The sequence below is a fragment of the Protobothrops mucrosquamatus genome, unplaced genomic scaffold (genome assembly GCF_001527695.2).
Source record: "Protobothrops mucrosquamatus isolate PMUCROS unplaced genomic scaffold, P.Mucros_1.0 scaffold1921, whole genome shotgun sequence".
NCBI classification, from domain to species: domain Eukaryota; kingdom Metazoa; phylum Chordata; class Lepidosauria; order Squamata; family Viperidae; genus Protobothrops; species Protobothrops mucrosquamatus.
The window spans coordinates 147,170-166,443 of record NW_015388043.1 but is presented as its reverse complement, the minus strand read 5'-3'; the positions used below and the strand labels follow the sequence as shown (position 1 = coordinate 166,443).

At 37.6% G+C, this 19,274-nt stretch overlaps 1 protein-coding gene across 1 annotated transcript in view; it reads left to right on the top strand.

Moving 5' to 3' along the window:
- The window catches only part of DTWD2 (DTW domain containing 2), a 77,743-nt gene that overhangs the window by 11,738 nt on the left and 46,731 nt on the right, over positions 1 to 19,274 (top strand). Inside the window, exons 2-3 of the mRNA XM_015823577.1 lie at positions 13,092 to 13,182; positions 18,332 to 18,426. Coding sequence (XP_015679063.1) covers positions 13,092 to 13,182; positions 18,332 to 18,426 — 186 coding nt within the window. The remainder of the gene's footprint in view (positions 1 to 13,091; positions 13,183 to 18,331; positions 18,427 to 19,274) is intronic.

Here is a 19,274-nt window from a genome sequence, read left to right as displayed (position 1 = left end):
GGCCCAGGCAGCCGCGGCCCTTCGCCACCCGGCCCCACCTTGGCCCGGGCAGCCACGCCCCTTCCCCATCCTCCTGCTGCCGCTGCCGCCAAGCTCTCCGCCGCCCGGCCCCACCTTTAAGTTTTTTTCCTGAAATTTCCCTTAAAATGAAGGTGCGTGTTATACGCCGGTGCGTGTTATACGCCAATAAATACGGTATGCAGTATAATAAATGAAATGCCAGCTTTTCAATTACTGAAAAAATATCAGTGAAGTACTTAAATAATATACTGTACATTTACGAATATTTATATATATTCTTCTTAGTGTTTTCCTGCAAGTTTAGAGTCCTCAATCTGAGTGTTGATTCATTGTGACAGGAATTGACCAATCAGCTTGTTGCTGGAGACTGACATCGTGGGCGGAGGGAGAATGACTGGCCCAGAGTCACCCAGCTGGTTTCATACCTAAGCTGGGACTAGAATGCATTGTCTCCCGGTTTCTAACCAGGTGCCTTAAATACTAGACTAAACTGGCACTCTAAAATTGAGTCAGTCCTGATTCCTGGTGACTGCCTGGACAAGTCCCTGCATTTTTCTTGGCAAGATTTCAGAAGCAGTTTGCCAATGCTTCCTTTCTAGGACTGAGAAAGAGTGACTGGCCCAAGGCTATCCAATTGGCTTTGTGGGTAAGGCAGGACTAGAACTAACCATTTTGTGGTTCCTAGCTTGGTGTCTTAACCACTGCACCAAACTGGCTCCCCAATACAAAATTATAAACAAGGTATATTATTTAATTAAATTAAAGTTGAAAATAGCAATTTGTTCTCGGGATTTGCACTTTAAAATGCAAAAATAAAATACAGAAAAGTTTTTCATCAATGTATAGATCAGAACTGTTACTCTTTTAGATTATTCTGATCAATAATAAAGTCTAAATATAGATTAGTATGCCATAATCCACTATTTGCCTATCTTTTTACATTTATATCAAAATAATGTATTTTAAAAAGTTTTCTTGTGTGCAGGAGGAGATATTATAGAATTTCTTTTAACCTTCTCTAGTTATATCTTTAGCTTGAGATGTGAAAGGCTTGAGGTCCGAAAGGTCCAGTTTCAGATTTTGTATTCTTTCTAGCTGAAAAGAGAAAATGAATTGCTGATATTTTTTCTTCCCTTCTCATAGTGATTCTTATTTAAATTCCGAGCTACATATTTACCTGAGAGTAAGGAAACAACAAAAGGTCAATTGCCTGCTGGATAATTAATGCAATTGGTAATTTGTTACTATGTTGTGATTAGCGTCATTGCAACCATATGTTTGTGTTTAATTCTTAAAAACCCTGAAATTATTTAATAGAAAGAGATGGAATGCCCCTCAAGTGAGATAGCATCCAGCACTACTATTGAGTAGCAATAGCAATTGCACTTAGACTTACATACCACTTCACAGTGCTTTACAGCCTCATCCAGTTCCTTCGCTCCATAAGCCCTGGGACCTCTCCTCCTCTGCCTCCTTTGGAAACAGCCCTTATTTGCAATAGAATCCGTCACTGGGCCAGCAGTCAGATCTTGCTGCCAGCAGAACAATTTCAAACAGCACCAACAACTTTTAACGGTCTCACCAACAGTTCCGAAACAGCTAGAAACTCGCCATACCAGCAAAGATTGTCAGTCGTATGTTGTATTTTACCTTAGTTCCACCACATTGCTCAAACACATTAAAACCTTCCTGATCATATGGCCTATATCCCTTAATATCCCTCTCATAACTTTTCACCTTTGAGAGCTAATGCAGCCGATCCAGGCGCCACCATCTTAGAACACATAGCTTTCCTATGGGATGTTGCAGGAAAAGAAAATTGAAAGCTACCAAGACAGAATTACCATTAGAACATAGAATGTCACAAGTGTAAATTTGCAAAAAATTCAACATGGTGAAAGGAGAAATGAATTGGCTGAACATGGACATATTCAATATCAGCAAACTGAACTCGACTGGATTTTTTTTTTTCAGTTAAAAAAATCATACTGTTTACTACTCACAACAAATACAGAAGAAAAGTAATGATGTTTTAATCAAATAGAATGTAGCAAAGATGATACTTGGGTACATTGCAGTAGGTGACCAAATATTATCATTTAAATTTCATGAACAATCCTTTAATATTACAGTTATTCAAGTTTATGCAACCATTGATTCAAAAAGTTGGAGAGCTCAGTGCCCAAGTTCAATCTGAAATCTGCAACATACAAACATGATATGCCAATTGTTGCCAGGATTTGAATTATTCAAACCAATTAAAATGACGGTATGTATTATGCAGACAAGAAAAGATACTTCAAGTTTTTGAACAAGGCAACTTAATATAATTTTCCTTTATTAAAGTACATGGCAGATTAGTAACATGAAAGAATAAACGATGAAGAAGGCAGAATTGTGGCTTTTCAAATTTCGTCCCAATGTCTCCTGACGTATTATTAAGGCACAAATAGGTATTTTAATTATAAAAAGTATTGATTGTGCAGTAATCTTATCTCTTCACCTCCACAAAAAACCCAAATCTCAAGCTTTTGTCTGCGAAGCATTCATTCTGACAAAAATGGTGTAACATTGATTGTTCCTTATTCTACTATTAAGGGACTCAAAATTACAATGAGGAAACTGCTTTGCAATAAGCTGCTTTTTGCAAATATGGTTATCAAACTATTGCATGTTTTAATGAATGTTTAATTGGCACACTTAGTTATATTTAGTATTATTTATTTTTCTTCAGTTAGATTTACAATGAATGGATATTTTAAAAATGAAATGTCTTATTAGCTTCCTTAATAGGATAGCAGGTTAATTACATAGTTTGGTAAATCAGTTTTTTATAAGGTGAAAATAGGAGCTGTTTGTTTAAAACTAGATGTGCCTTTTGTGCTTAAAGGATTTTATGTGTGTGTGAATTTTAGCAATGTACTTAATCCAAATTTCTCAGGATTGAGGCTCCTATATGCAATATGGGTGAGGAATGGTGGAAGAAGAAACTGGATATACAGCAAAAAATATAGTAAGTGAAGGTGATGGAGCAAATGCATTTCTTGATTCAAAGGATATTTCTTGAAACAATATAAATAGACATACATTAAACCAGTGTTTCCGAAACTTTTTCATTCATTACCTAAAACTGCTGATCCTTCTTTTTACCCAATGTAGATAAAGCACATTGAGTCAATTTTGCTAGTACCTTCTAGTCCCACTCTCTCTTGAATAGCAGTAGACCTCATAGGATTTTAAAATGTCTAAAAAGGACAGAAGTCTAAGAATATTTATCTGAGAATAAGAATAATTAACTCAGTAGGACTCACTGTAAAATAAATATGCATAATGGTTTGCCTGCTGACCACAATAGAAATTAGTGCTAAACTTTCTGCAAATAGTTTTTTCTCTCTCTCCCTTTTCTTCTCTCAAAGCTATATGTGTGTATGTATACACACATAAAGATACATGCATACATACACACATGCATACAAGGGGAGAAAATAAGATTACCAAATTTTAGGTTTCAAATACCCATATTAACATTTGATGAGAGCAAAAGTACTGACACTTCAGATTTTTGTAGCTCTAAGTAATAAACCCCTAGAATTTATTTCAACTGGAATATTGCAAGCCTTCATTGACAATGTAAGAGAGCTAGATCATTTCATTTCCCTGTGTCTCTCTCTGGTTTGTACTGCATGTTTGTACCACAAACTTTATGAATTTTAGTTTAATTATTGTTTTGTACTGTGCTTTAAACTCTTATTTTTTTTTAATTAAAACCTTTAAATATATTTCAAAGATGGTCATGAAAATTGAGCATAGAGTTTTAGATTGAACTGCAGAGGGCAGTGGTGCATTTCTCTAATGTATTTTTTGTGCTTTGAAATTTTGCAGAGAGTTTATTCTGTTTCGTTTCATTTGTACATTTTATAAAAATTCTTAATGCTTTTTAATTTATTTTACAGTTGTCAAGACTGATATAGTCAAACTCATTAGATCTGCAATTTACATATTCTGTGTTGTATAAAGCAATAGAAAATATTGCATCAGGGACAATAAAAGCCAAACAGAGCTTTATATACTTTTAAAAAAAATCAGAATATTTTCAAATGAGTCTATGCAAGATTGTGCCCAAACAAGTGCTGAATTTGATACATGAAATGTGTCAAAAATAAACCATCATGCACTGTAATTTCTGCTAAACTATAGAGAATAAGGAACATGACATTGATGGAAATATGCAGGAACCATTAGCTAGGCGAAAGGAGCTGGAAGACATTTTAATGTTGAGTTTCCCTGAATCGCCTTAGACAGTGAGATGGACGGCATATAAATTTAATAAATAAAATATTCAGAAGAGGCTCTGATAAACACTGAAGTAAATTCACTAAATTCACTGAACTGTACGATAGAGGAAGAGGTACATTACAATCAGTTTTGCAAGATTCTGTTACAGTATTATAGCTAATCTTAGAATAGTTTTATCCTTCTCGTAGAGTTGATTTCTTGGTCTGGTCTACCTAGCAGGCTAACATAGACTGTTTCAGAATGAGAGTAATTTGGCAGAAAGAAAATGTGAAAAGTTTTAGGGATTCAGCCAGAACAAAACCTGGAAGTATTCTGGAGTGAGTTTATAAGGTAAGAAAGGCAAGACTAACATGACTTGATCTGGTTTGCTTGTCCTTCTCAATAACTCCTTGTGTCACATATCCATAGGTCACTGCTCCAGATTTTCCTAGGAGCTTCCCTCCATTCCATTTCTCCTCATCCTATGTTATTAATGTCTCAGCACATTATGTCCTATCGTTCTTCCCCACTTCCCACCATGCCTCTCATTTTTCCAGGGCTGTTCTGTATACGGAACGGTATTTTTTTTCAAAATAAGTCCATATCCAACATCATTTTTCAGCTCAGTATTTCAGTTTGCAGTTTTTCCATTTTCAGTTCAGTTCCATTTTTCAACATGCTGACTAGGGAATTCTGAGAGTTGAAATTCACATATCTTAAAATTGCCAAGCTTGAAAAACACTGATCGATACCCTTTTCAACTGGATTTCAAGCCAGGTTTTAGGGCTGTATTTGACTGCACTTTGGATTGAACTCTTTGACCTAAGGTATGGATAGTGTATCAATCCTGATCCTCTTTAGTTAGTCTATATTAGCATCAATTATTGTATCCTGCTGGACTGACTGATTGGGTAACTTCCACTATCCTAGTTATATAGTTGAGGTGCTTGAGGAGGGATGCTGCTGTGCCTCAGGGGGATGATGTAGCAACAAAAAAAGTCTTCACTTATCCTTAACACCCAATTTCATGAATAAGACCTGATGCCTGGCTATTTATGCATCTCTAGTTTCCACCAAAATCTCCATGTGATACCAAAGGTGCTTTTTCAGGAGGCAACTGGACTTGTTTTTCTTTAAAGACGTTTCGCTTCTCATCCAAGAAGCTTCTTCAGCTCTGACTGGATAGCGAAGAAGCTTCTTAGATGAGAAGTGAAACATCTTCAAAGAAAAATAGTTGCCTCCTGAAAAAGGACCTTTGGGACAATTATGATCTGGATGACTGAGAATCTTCATAGACATTCCTCCATGTGACAATAACCACTTCACTTTCCTGGCCCTGAGTGAGTGATTGAAATCCACATGGGACCATTTGAAAGGGGGAAACAACCTCTTCCTTTGCCTATCCAGAGGCCATCATGTTTATGTAATGACTTTCTCTAGCCATGGAACTTCTGACTACCAGCACATCAGATTTAGTCTTTACAAAACCCAGCCACTCACACCCAATCAGCTTACCTACCCATTTCCGGCGGGTGCCTTACCTCCCTTGGGCTGGGCCAGCTGGTGGTCGGCCTGCTCCGTCTCTGCCGCTTGCCAGCTACGCCTCGACCGGCGCAGGGGGCGGAACCACGCATGCGCGGCGCTGCCGGGCAGGGAAAGTCCTTGACTTACGACCGGTTGGGTAGTCCTCGACTTATGACGGGTTTAGTCCTCGAATACATAACTCTGTTATCTATCGGCAGGCCTACTCTTGAGTATGGAAAGAGAGGCAAGCTGCCATAACCTTTTCTTTTTAATGGGTCCCTTGTCCCAACTTGTATAATCAATATCCTTTTCTATCCTATTATTCTTTTCCCATGACAAGGAAGGAATTATTCCTCTTCCAGGCTGGCAATGTGCTCTTGTGAATAGATCCAAGGTCTCTTCAAAGCATCTCTGGAATTTACTTTTTCATATTCTCAACTATCTGAGTTCTAACCACAATGAATTAAAAATAGGTATTCCACTTAGAGGAGCTTCCAGCAAGAGACCTTTATTATAATTTCCCCCAAACAGAACAGTGTACTTGTATCCCTGTGTCTTTCTCCTAGACACAATAGAGGTATATCCAAAATATCTTACCTTCTTATTCTCAAACTAACCAATCCACTTATAAACATAAATAAAACAAGGCAATTGTAATTTTGGAAGAAACACAATTCTTTCATTTTAGAAATAGAAGTAAAATTGCAGTATTAAAAAGTTAAAAAAAATAAATCTCTAAAGGATAAAATGGAGCAACTGTTTATTTTATTGAACACAAAAAAATCATGGTGATGGCATAGGAATTTGTTTAATTTCACATACTAACAGTGCAAATATAAAATAGAACTGTTTGTCAAATTAGTAGTTTTAAATAAATTAATAATTGCTTTTTAAGAAAACCGACTAATTTTACAGTTCCAATTATGTTGATTTGGGAATAAGCTCCATTGAACCATTTGGACTTACTCTAAGTAAATATGAATAGGATTACATGCACATGTTTCCAGGGTGTTTTTCCTTAAGATAGTATTGGCAGGAATTATAAACAGCTGATTAGGATTCTCTTCACGCTTTTTCTGGGATTTGGCAGCAAACGGGGAAGAGAAAAGAGTCCCCTTCCAAAGATAAAAACTACATTCAAAATGAATCCTCTGATTTTCTTGTAGCTTAATTTACTGGATCTCCAGGGGCAGAAAGAGGATTTTTGAAAAATCAAATCTTTAGAAAACAAAGGCAGCTTTTTGGCATGGAAGAATTGGCTTGGTAACTGATAAGTTTAATAGACTTGGCATCTAGCATGTCTTAATGTTTTCCTTAAAATTTTATGAAGGACTAATCAAGTATTTACTCAACCAGTCTCAGAATTCCTAGCCAGCATAGATTCACACCTAAGCTAAGATAATTCAATTGCAGACCAGAGTCATTCTGAAGCAACTTCCAATACACAATGGCAGTCTGTCTGTGGCAATTCTAAGTCAGGAAACTGTTTTCAGTTCTGTGGCTCAACTTTCAAAATGAAACTTTATTATTTCAGATAACAACCCATCTCTCTTTCTTTGGGATTCAAAATGAATTGTGTGTGTGTGTGTGTTTAATTCTTCATGTTCACAAAGAGGCTATATGGTGTATTGTTTTATTTAAAATGATTATTTAAAATTGAATTTTATTTAAAATTAAAACCATTTTTAAATTAAAATATGCCTCTTTGAGAACATGAAAACACAGAGATAATAGGTAATTCCATTGCTCTATTTATCTTTCTGATTTGAAGCAAAAATGTGTAATATATTTGGTAACAACATACTTTGGAAATGTTTAATATTCGTGTATGTGTGTGTGTGTGTCTATCCCAGAATAAGTATAGAATAGGTTTAGCTTCTATTTCCATGCCTCTCTAATTATGTTAGTGTTTAGTGGTTACTCTACAGCAGGGGTGTCAAACTGCCGGACCGTGGGCCGGTTGCATCATATGGAGGCTGCGCCCACCCCAGCTCCAGCAATGCAAAAAAAAGTCACGATACGTCACGGCACATCACATGATGCGGTGAGTTTGACACCCGTGCTCTATAGTGATGGAACTGGGTGAATAATAACAGTGAGGTTCCCAGAATTAGTCCCAAAGGCTGTTTTTAGTGGTTTTGTCACAAGTTAAAGGATATATGCTTTATTCAGAACATTTCTGACTAGTACTCCCCCCCTGCATGTCCTACAAAAATCGTAGACTGCTGTAAACAGAAAGCAAGGGAATTATAATTCTGAGAACTTTTTTTTAGCATGCTGTAAATCTTCTATCAGTGATTGAGTCAGGGCTAAAGGGCAGCAATTTAGACAGAAAGTAGCAAAGACTGTTCAGAAAGAGGTTGTTTTCCCTCATAAATAATGCCAGTGCTGCAAGCCGTTAGCCTGAGAAGTTTGGAGCAGGAATGCTGAAGGAAGTCCAAGATCATCCTTCGGTCAAGCACCAAAGAATTTCACAGAAGGCTGTCCAAACTGAAGGTCCAATTATACAGCAAAAAAAATCTGGGGAATTTAAAGTAGGCTATCACAGGAGCACAGATCAAGGAAGCAAGATTATTATTTCCAGTTTCGAGGGTAGAAACAGAGCAAACTGTTAGTAATCTGAGTTCTTGGCTTTGCTGAGTGACTACTTCCTTTTCTTGAGTTGTGGCAATAGCTTCTCATGGTAATATAATTTAGGGCTTGGCACTCTTCCAAGAACATGCCTTGACACCTTACCATCAGAATCAGGGGCCATGGAGCCAGATTCATCAATTACAGGTGGCTGATAGTCTGTTGCTTCTTGAACTACAGATTTGGAATCTGGTAGGTTGTCTCCTTCAGCCTTAAAATCACAGGAGTCTGTAGTATTAAGTCACGTAATTACAGGTAATCCTTGACTTAGAACCATTTGTTTAGTAACTGTTCAAAGCTACAGCGGCATTGAAAAAGGTGACTTACCACTGTTTTTCACACTTGCAGCATCCCCATGGTCACGTGATCAAAATTCAGATAATTGGCAACTGGCATGTATTTATGATAGTTGCAGTGTCCAGAGGTCAGGTGATCACCATTTGTGATCTTCTAACACAGTGGTTCTCAACCTGTGGGTCGGGACCCCATTTGGGGTCGATCGACCATTTCACGGGGGTCGCCAAGCAAGGCTGTCCGCCATTTTTTTTGTCCGCCATTTTTTTTTGTCCACCATTTTTCCCCCTTTTCTGGTGGGTGCCTTACCTCCCTTGGGCTGGGCCAGCTGGTGGTCGGCCTGCTCCGTCTCTGCCGCTTGCCAGCTACGCCTCGGCCGGTGCAGGGGGCGGAACCACGCATGTGCGGCGCTCCTGGGCAGGGAAAGTCCTCGACGTACAACCGGTTGGGTAGTCCTCGACTTACGACCGGTTTAGTCCTTGACTTACGACCAGTTTAGTCTTCGACTTACGACCGGTTGGGGTCGCGGCATTAAAAAGGTTGAGAACCACTGTTCTAACACAGGGGTCCTCAACCTTGGCAACTTTAAGACTTGTGGACTTCAACTCCCAGAATTGCTTAGCCAGCAAAGCTTAAAGTTGCCAAGGTTGAGGATACCTATTTTAACAAGCAGAGTCAGTGGGGAAGCCAGATTCACTGTGTTACTAACTTAACAACTGCAATGATTCACTTAATAACTGTGGCAAGAACGGTTGTAAAATGGGCAAGCTCACTTAATAGCGGTCTTACTTAGCAACAGAAATGTTGGGCTCAATTGTGGCTGTAAGTCGAGAACTACCTGTAATGTAGCAGCTCAAGCAAGATAAAATTTTCCTTTCCTCCATTTTCCAAATCTTCAATAAGTAGCTTTTTTATTTTAAAAGTTGAGTGTGAATATCAGCCTGTTAGGAAATATTGCGGTTTTAAGTCCCTTTGCCCATTTCTTCCTACCTAAACTTCAGTGACACCCCAAAATCGGAATTATTCAGTTGTTACGTTCCATTAATTCAGATTGTTGGGATTGAAAATCATGACAGTGTGACAGCTGTTTTGGAAATATATAGAATCATGTAAAACAAATTAGTGATGTCAGACTAGGTGTCAACAAGGGAGAAATTGCAATAAAAGTGAATTTTTTTTGGGGGGGGGTTGTTTAAAAGCAAATCATTTTCATGCTAATGTGTTTTTCTCCCATACTTGAATCAGAAGGAAAATACATTGGCATACATTGTGCTACATCTGTAGCATATATTTATCACATCTTAGCAGTAAGGCTAGAAGTTGTTGCTGCCTTCGCACAGTTTAATGCGAGACTGTTTCAGGATAGTAATACCCTGTTATTCTTTCACCAGGCTAAATACCCTGCTATTTTCCCCTTTCCCATCCAGCATCTTCTATTAGAGAGAAAACCTCTTGAACCTGTGCAAAAATGGAAGGTTGGAAGTTCAAGCCTTGATTTCTGTTATTTATTTTTCTTTAATTTCTATTATTTCCGTATGTTTCCTTTGACAGAGCAATCAAACAGTTTCATAGATACTGCCATTAAGAGTTTGTACAGATCCCTGCAGGTTGGATTTTTTTTTTTTTTAATATTGAACCGTCTTATTCCAATTGCATTAATTCAGATGATCTGGTAATCTCTTGTCAAAGAAATAGAAGATCAGTATGCTAATAATCTGAGTGCCTGAATGAGAGGCTGATTTGGAATGCAAAGCCAAGCTGAGGCAGAGGGCTCTTAGTGCTATTGTGCTTCTGGGTTTTTTTTTCCCCTTTCTCCCTCTTGATGCCAATTTTGCTCATGAATTTTATTTATTTTTTTTAATGGCAAAGTGTCGCTTTTCTTTCCCATTTTGTGTGTGTGTGTGTCATGCACATTGCCTCCTTTACGATCAAGCTCCTTATCTGATGCTGTTTTCTGCTTAGCCAAGTGTTGGCTGATAGAGGAAGCCTAGGAAGGAAACAGAATGCACTTCTTCCAACAGCCAGTACCCACATAAGTAGGAATCAGCACTAAATAAAAATCAACATGAAATAGGACCCTAATCAATGAACCAGGAAGGAGAAAGCCACACTTTTACCTGCAGGGCAAGCTACTGTATATATAAGTGGCCAAAAAGCCTCACTCACCTTTGCGCTGATGATGTTTCCTAACCTGGTAATGAAACATCTTCCTAAAAACAACCCAGCTCAAAGAGCACCAAGAACCCAACAGTGATTATATTACCAGAGGGCAAAGTGTCAAAAGCACCACCTCAGAGGATACCTGGGAGTTGATTTGGGTAAGAAATGTGAAGTTTACGCAAGCTCAAAATCTACGTGAATTTCTATAAAATGTTTTACAGATGGCACATGGACCCTGCAACTATGTCTCGCATTTATGAGAATTATGAATCCAAGTGTTGGAGGTGTGGACAACAAGATGCAACTTTTTTTCATATGTGGTGGACTTGTAAGGTTATTAAGGCCTTTTGGATTAAATTGTGGTGGAACTTGCAACAAATATTTAAAAGAAGGATTATTTTTTTGCCTCACCTGTTCCTCCTAGGTATCACACAAAATTTGGATGTAAAAGAAACAAATTTGATGTTGTATTGTTTAACTGCTGCCCGTTTGTTGATAGCTCAAAATTGGAAGAGTAAAATTTTACCTACAATGGAAGATTGGAGATTGAAAGTTTCGCACCTTGCTGAAATGGCAAAGATTTCAGCTTATTTGAAGAATCACTCAAATGAACAATTTTTATCTATATGGAGAAGATGGATTGTTTATATTCAAANACTTATTTATGTAAAATTTATATATCTTGTGGAGTTAGAGATATTAATAATTGTTTACTTATATTTGAATATTATCCTGGGATTAGGTTTGGGAAGTCTCGGGGGGTGGGTGGGTGGGGGATGTGGGTGTTTTTTATATTATATTGTGTTATATTTGTGATGTCTTTTTTATGATGAAAATAATAAAAAATTTTATTGAGAAAACAAAAGCACCACCTCAGAGGATTCTGGCATCAGGAATCCTCTCCTGGGAGTGCAGGATGGACTTCAGCCGGAGGAAGTCATAGGCATTCAGGCGCTTGAGGCAGATCCAGCCAGAAATAATCAGGAGCCAGTTACATTCACAGTCAGAGGATAAGGAACAGGAGCTGGGGCATCTGGTCAGTCCTCGGGCATACCATGTGTTGCAGTGAGCACAATAAAGATGCTCTGCGGGTCACCTTGACTGGCAAGGACATTCTTAGTCTTAATGACTAACTGACATAGAATCTACTTAAGAGCCACCATTAGCCAAACTGTTCTTAAAACCAATACCAACTGCAAAAAATATAAAGGATAAAAGCCAATATAAACTATAAAAAAAATACAAAAATGAAGGGGAGGAGGTGTGAAAAATAAAAACAAAGGGGAAAAAAGAGAAAGTAAAAATAAATAACTTTCTTCATCTCAGCAGGTGAAAAACAACCTTAAGATGCTGCAACCATTGTAAGGGCAACCTGGTTGCCAAGCAGCCAGACCACAATCATGTAACCGTGATTACAGTTATATGCAACAGTCAGAACTTTGAATACCCATTATAAATACCACTCGCCCAGGGCCATCTCAGCTTCTGAACAAGAGAGGATTTCCTATATATATTTAAAACATGCAATTTTAGGCAATTAAATATCCATTATTATACCTTTGCAACTGTTTGTTATTTCTCTGTTACACAGAATGTATAATAGCACAGGTGGCCCTCGCCTTACTATTCATCTAGTGACCATTTGAAGTTACAATGGCACTGAAAAAAAGTGACTTAACTATTTTTCACACTTACAACCATTGCATCATCTCCGTGGTCACATGATCAAAATCCGGTTGCTTGGCAACTGACTCACATTTATATCGGTTGCAGTGTCCTGAGATCATGTGATCATCTTTTGTGACTTTCTGACAAGCAAAGCCAATGGGGAAGCCAGATTCATTAAACAACCATGTTACTAACTTAACAACTTCAGTGATTCACTTAACAGCTGTGGCAAGAAAGGTCGTAAAATGGGTCAAAGCTCACTTAACAAATGTCTCACTTAGCAACAGAAATTTTGGGTTCAATTGTGGTTGTATCTTGAGGACTACCTGTATAATTTAATTTCCATATTTCCAAATTTGTTATTTAATCTTTTTGAATGTTCACATTCTCATTTCCTAAATAAATATTCTGTGATTCAAGCAAAAGTGTGAATATTTTAATATAATAAAATATAAAATAATAAAAGTTTAATAATGCTTTCTAAACTGTTCTGTTTTTTATTTCTTTCTTAAATATAGTCGCCCTCAAAAGGTGTGCCTGTGTCCATTCTTGCCAGTTCATCCTTTGAAAGTCTCTACTTGTTTGTACATTATCCAGCATCCGGCAGAGGTGAGTACATAATGTTAATGGAAGCAACAAATTCAACTAGCCATTTGTTTATCAGCAAAAATATAATGCAAGTGAAAACTAAACCATGACAAATCTTATCAGTAAAGCTAACTCATTTCCTTTAATTTTTTTGTTTCCCATAAAACACACACACACACACACACAATATATAGACTTGAAGGCATATATTCAATTAAAAAGGCACATAATGGAAATTAGTAATAGTGTGCAAAATGTGGACTACAATAGTAAAGAAATAATAGGTAAAACAAATTAGAAGAAAATACTTAACATAGCTAAGACTATATCAGTATCGTTTACTCTCTATATCGTTCTGCCCTTACAAATCATCCTTGTTGCCTTCATGTCCATAAATGGGTAGCTTTATATATTGCTTCTCCTTTCTCTCTAATAATTTTGTCAGTTTCTAAAAACTTTAATTTTCTAATTTCAATTTATTCATTCTTTCTTCATAGGTTTATTTTCTTTTGATCCTCATTCATTCTACAATATATGATTATATTTCAACTCACTTTTATGTTCAGACTACATTCAATACCTATCTCTTCCTGTTTTATCCTACGCTCTTTTTTAGTATCCTATTGCTAGGTAGGGCATTCATTCAGCTTATTACTTTTCTCTTTTCTCTGACATATGCCACTATCATTTTCATATAACACATCAACATATGCAACTTCATAATCTTTCTCGTATAATGAAAAAATGTTTGAAGAGGACTGGAAGATGGAAACTAATCAAGGAGAGAACCAATCAAGAACTAAGGAGAAATTTCCTGACAGTTAGAACAATTAATTAGTGGAAGACTTGCCTTCAGAAATTGTGGGTGCTCCAACCCTGGAAGTTTTTAAGAAGAGATTGGACAGCCATTTATCTGAAATGGTATACAATTTTCTGCTTGAGCAGGGGGTTGGACTATAAGACCTCCAAGGTCCCTTCCAACTCTGTTATTCTGATTATCAATCTTGTGACATGTAGTTACTCTCCAACATAACTGAAATTGTTACAATGCAGGAAGACAAGAACTAGAGGGAAATTTACTAATATATATTACTGCAGAGACACATGTGATACACTTCTATTCAGAAGTGGCAAAATTGATATATGTTGCACAAAGGACTGGACTTTGCAATAAAAATATATTTTATTTAGTCAGCAAGAATATAGTCTTTGGGTATTTCATGTAATAGAATGGTATATTGTTTTTGTTTTCCACTCCTAAAAAATTGATGAGAACTACAACATAGATGGCATTATTTTCTATAAACCTGCAGCCTCCTGCTCCCTACTCAATTCACTGGCAAGGTCCAGATGAACACCAGGTATATTTATTACACAAGGCTGGAGAGATATAGCCTATTTGCCTGTTTGCTTACTTTGACTTATATTTTGCCTATGTGGGGTTTATATACAGCGTGAGAGGAGCTGTAAGATTCTTGAATTCTCAATCTCTTTTCCACGTTCAGGAGAGGCTGCTTCCAATCTCAGTTGAAGAGGAATAACAGTGGGAGAGCTATGTGTCCATCTGGTTTCAAACACTCCAGAGGCATGTAGTTGGCTACTGTGAAAAGTAGACTAAAATGATCCTGCAGGAATGCTCTTTTAATATTAAATTGCTTCGCATTTCAAATTCTGTAATTGCAGATAATGAGAAATCATGTAGCAGCAACATTTTTCTTTGGTTCTGTGGGAAAGGAAATAGTTGTTTTGGATTTTATCTTGGTGTAAAATTCTACCAATTTTTTTTGCATGTGATGGAAACTATGAAGTCCTTGATAGTGTATTCTACATTCCTTGAAATGCTTCTTTTTGCTTTGTTTATCTGGTAAAGTATAAATTCTGCTGGAGCAGTGCCAGTGCAAATTGGGAGATGACCACTGGCAGAGTTGTTATCCCATCAGTTCAGCTCTATTTTCATTTCTGTTACTGATGCTGAAGAGCTGCTAGGCTGAAGCCATAGCACTGCTTGGCCATGGTAGTTTTCATGGTAAGGTAAAGGTAAAGATTTCCCGTGTTCATTTGTGTCCGACTCTAGGAGTGGTGATGCTCAACTCTGTTTCTTCACCGAGCGAGCCAGAATTGTACAAAGACACTTGTTGTGGTCATTAGCCAGCATAACTATACATCGAGGGGCACACAACGCAGCAACCTTCCTGCCGAAGCAGTACCTATTTATCTACTCACATTTGCATGCTTTCGAACTTCTAGATCAGGCATGTCAAACTGCCGGCCCATGGGCCGGATACATCATACCGAAACCGCACCCACCCCATTGCTGACAATGGGGGAAAAGTCGGGATACGTCGCGCGACATCAATGATGTCAATGCCTGTTCTAGATGGACAGCCGGGGCAAGTGATGGAAGCTTACCCCATTGTGCAGCATTCGAGTCTCAAATAATAATTTATTAATACTAGAATTAATAGAAAATGTCTATCTTAGTGATGTATATCATGGATGGATGGATGTTGTGACCCTGGCAGCCTAAACAAGCTACATTAGTGTGCTAAGATTTGTAAGCAAATCTTTTCTAACTTACTGAAGCAGCTATTGGGACTTTGAGCTAAAGGTATTTTCCCAGTAATGGGATGAGAACAGCCCTCTTTGATCAAATGACATCCTAATTGCAAACAGTTCCATTGTATTCCTCTGCCACTAGCTTTGTATCCAAGGTCAAGGAAATGCATTCAAGACACTGCAAGATGCTTCAGAAATAGTGACATATAGCCGCCTGTGCATGAAAGGACAATCTGATCTCTTACTGGAAAGAATTTTTGGCTTGCCCAACTTCCTGCTCCTAGCAGCAAACTGGCATAATTAGAAAAAGAAAGACAAATGCAACATTGCCAATACATAACATTAGGCTTGTGGAAGGTAGCAGACATTTGCCACTTTGATGAGTACAGAAACGTGACAGTGAAAGGGGGAAATGCTAACAAATGTACAGTATATGAGTAAGAAGGGGTGTGTATCTAACCATAGACCTGAGAGCATGAATTATTGATGGAGTACTGATGGGCTGACAGTTCTGTCGTTAACTATTAGTTGGAAATGACAAGTGTTAATTAGCTGGTAGTTGAAATGGAAAAGCTCTTTTTCTGGAAGAGTCCCAAATATCTGTGAGGTCGTTTTTGATAATTCTGGTTTATTTTAGCAGTTTTAAATAATTATACTTTTCTTTTAAGAGCACAGGTGTTCATATTATCAAAATTCCTTAGATTAGTTGTTCCTCTATTATAAAATGAAAAAAACAGGACCTGAGCCAGGTTTTACTTTTAAGCACCTTAAATACACATGCTGGAAATAATATAAATAAGATACCTACGGAGAGGTAGGCTGTTATGCTAAAAACAATACTATATCTGAGACAGAATTGGCCTACTTTGCCTCATTTTGAAAACTAGTCTTACGGAACGCTCTACATCTGGTCTATGTCAGTACAAGATATATCCCATCAAAATTCTGCATTATTTGATAAATTAAAAAAAGCACAAGAGAAAATACATTTGTGTACATATCAAACTCCCAATTTTATACGCAGCTTTCCCAAATGCTGGATGCTATTTAATTATCATTATGTACCATCAGTTACTATCAATTTTTACCACTATATAGTTGGATTTTTCTGCAGGAGGATCTATACCCAATCTGATCTTTCAGGTCTCCCAATGGTGTACCCATTGCCACCATGCTACTAATTTGTTTGTTTACTATATTTATTTATTTATTTGTCATATTTAAGAACTACTCATCTCTCTCATAGCGGGATTCTGAATGCTGTACAATAAAAGATTAAAAGCATAAAAAACTGTGTATTAAATTTAAAAGAGGCAAGAGATGTTAACAGTTGATTAAAAGGCAGGGAGGGCTTTAAGCCCCTTTACTGCATGTTCACCTGTGTACCCCCAAGCAAGGATGCAGAGCCATGTTTTTATGCTTTTACAGAATGCCAAAAGAGTGGAGGTCCACCTCACCTCCAGAGGAAGTGTTTTCCATTGGGTGGGGGACGTGGCAGACACGGTTCTCTTCCTGGACCCCGCCAGTTAGAATTCTTTGGCTGATGGGATGCAGAACATACCTCCCCTGCCTGACCTGGTAACACAGGATGATGTAATGGGATAAAGATAGTTCCACAGGTAACCTGGCTCAATGCTATATAGTCTTTAAAGGTCAGAACCAACATCTTGAATTGGACCTGGAAGCAGACTGGCACCCAATACAGCTCGTGTAGCAGAGGTATTACATGCACCATTCTTTGGGCCCTTGAGATTGCCCATGGTGCTACATTTTGTACCAGCTGAAGTTTTCGGATATTTTTCAAGGGTAGCCCCATGTAGAACACATTGCAGTAGTCCAAATAGCAGATGACCAGGACATGAGTGACCGAGTAGGGAGCCTCCCTATCTAGGAAAGAGTAAACTGGTGCACAACACAAAATTGAACAAAAGCACTCCTAACCATGACTGCTACATGCTCTTTCTGAGTCTAGGAAGACCTAGCTTGTGCAACAGGTCTGTCAGGGGTGTGGTGGGTGGAACCTTTTCCAAGACCAAAGATGATAAACTCCTGGATGCAGAGGGATCTCTTGCCACAGCCACCCCTTTACTAGAGTTCAGTTGAATCCAGACCCCAGCCACCAAGCACTGCAAAAGAACATCCACAGTGATCCACAGCATCACTCACATCCCCGGGATGGAGATGTATAACTGGTGTCATCAGCATCTTGGTGATACCACATTCCATGGTGAGAGATGATCTTGCTCAGCAATTTCATGTAGATGTTAAAAAGGAGTGGAGAAAACACCGAGCCCTGTGGTACCTCACAAAGCGGGCCGAGAGCCGGACCTCTCGCTCCCTATCAACATAGATTGGGACCAACCTCAGAGAAAGGCGTTGAACCAACATAGAACTGTGCAACACACCCTCAACTCCCCAAGTGGGCCCAAAATGGTTGATGGTATCAAAAGGCACTGAGACTTTTAATTCAGTATATAAATATATTGTTCTTTCACAACCAGTGTTTTGTATATGTGCATGTTTTATCTAGGCATTCTTTTATGTTTTGTTTCTAAAAAATGGAAAACAATTATAATATTAAATCATATGTTTTTATATTCAATTTTAACTGCAGGAAAGTAGAGTGCTACGAACAGTACCTCTTCTAACTGCTTGTCTTCCAGAAGACAAATGTAAAGTCTTGATTGGACGACGCTTCTGTGAAGACAGGTGAATATCACTGTTAAAATAAGTTTTCTTATCTTTTTTTTTGAGAACACTAGTCAGTGAAGCAATATTATTTTAGATTCGTAGTTCTATTTTATAGCGTACTTATTCAGAGTGGACCTTAAAAACGTGACCATCCCAAAATGCTTTAAAAACAATAAAATGTTATAAATTATAGTTTTCTGTATCTTCAAAATATACTTTTCTTATCTTTCCATGTCCTAATTATCTTTGCATTATGAATCATTTTAGACTGCCTAAATTATTTTAGACTGGTTTTTATTTAGTTTACTTCCAATAAATCCAAGCTAGTCTCATCTGATTTCTCTTCAATATTTCTATTCTATTGAATTCAGCAACAGTATTAATGTTGGTTTCCTATTAATCATGTGCCATTCGTAACACTCTAATCTTTACATTTTATATCATATTTATCCTATATTCTGCACTGTATTATCTTACAAAATCTTCTATGCAAGACTGAGGAAACTTGATTTTTTCTTTCTAGAAGTTTGGTGCACATAGTTGAGAATAAATAAATAGTAATTGGCATTAGTCATTTCTCCAGAGTATCTCTTACTCTTTTAACTGACAGTGTCTCATGTACTCATTACTTTTTCTTCTTATAACAGGAAGTATACCCCTCTACATCTGTTGCTGCAATCTAAGTTTGAAGATAGTGTTGTATCATGTCCTATTTGAACATTTCTGAGTCTCAGGTTAGCTACTGAATGAATTCAAGATCAGATTGGAATGTCTCCCAATCAAGCAGGATTTATCTTAAGCAGCTTACTCCAAAAGAATCTATCAGTTATTCTCATTAGATATGTTTGTGGTGTTTTCTGTTTTTT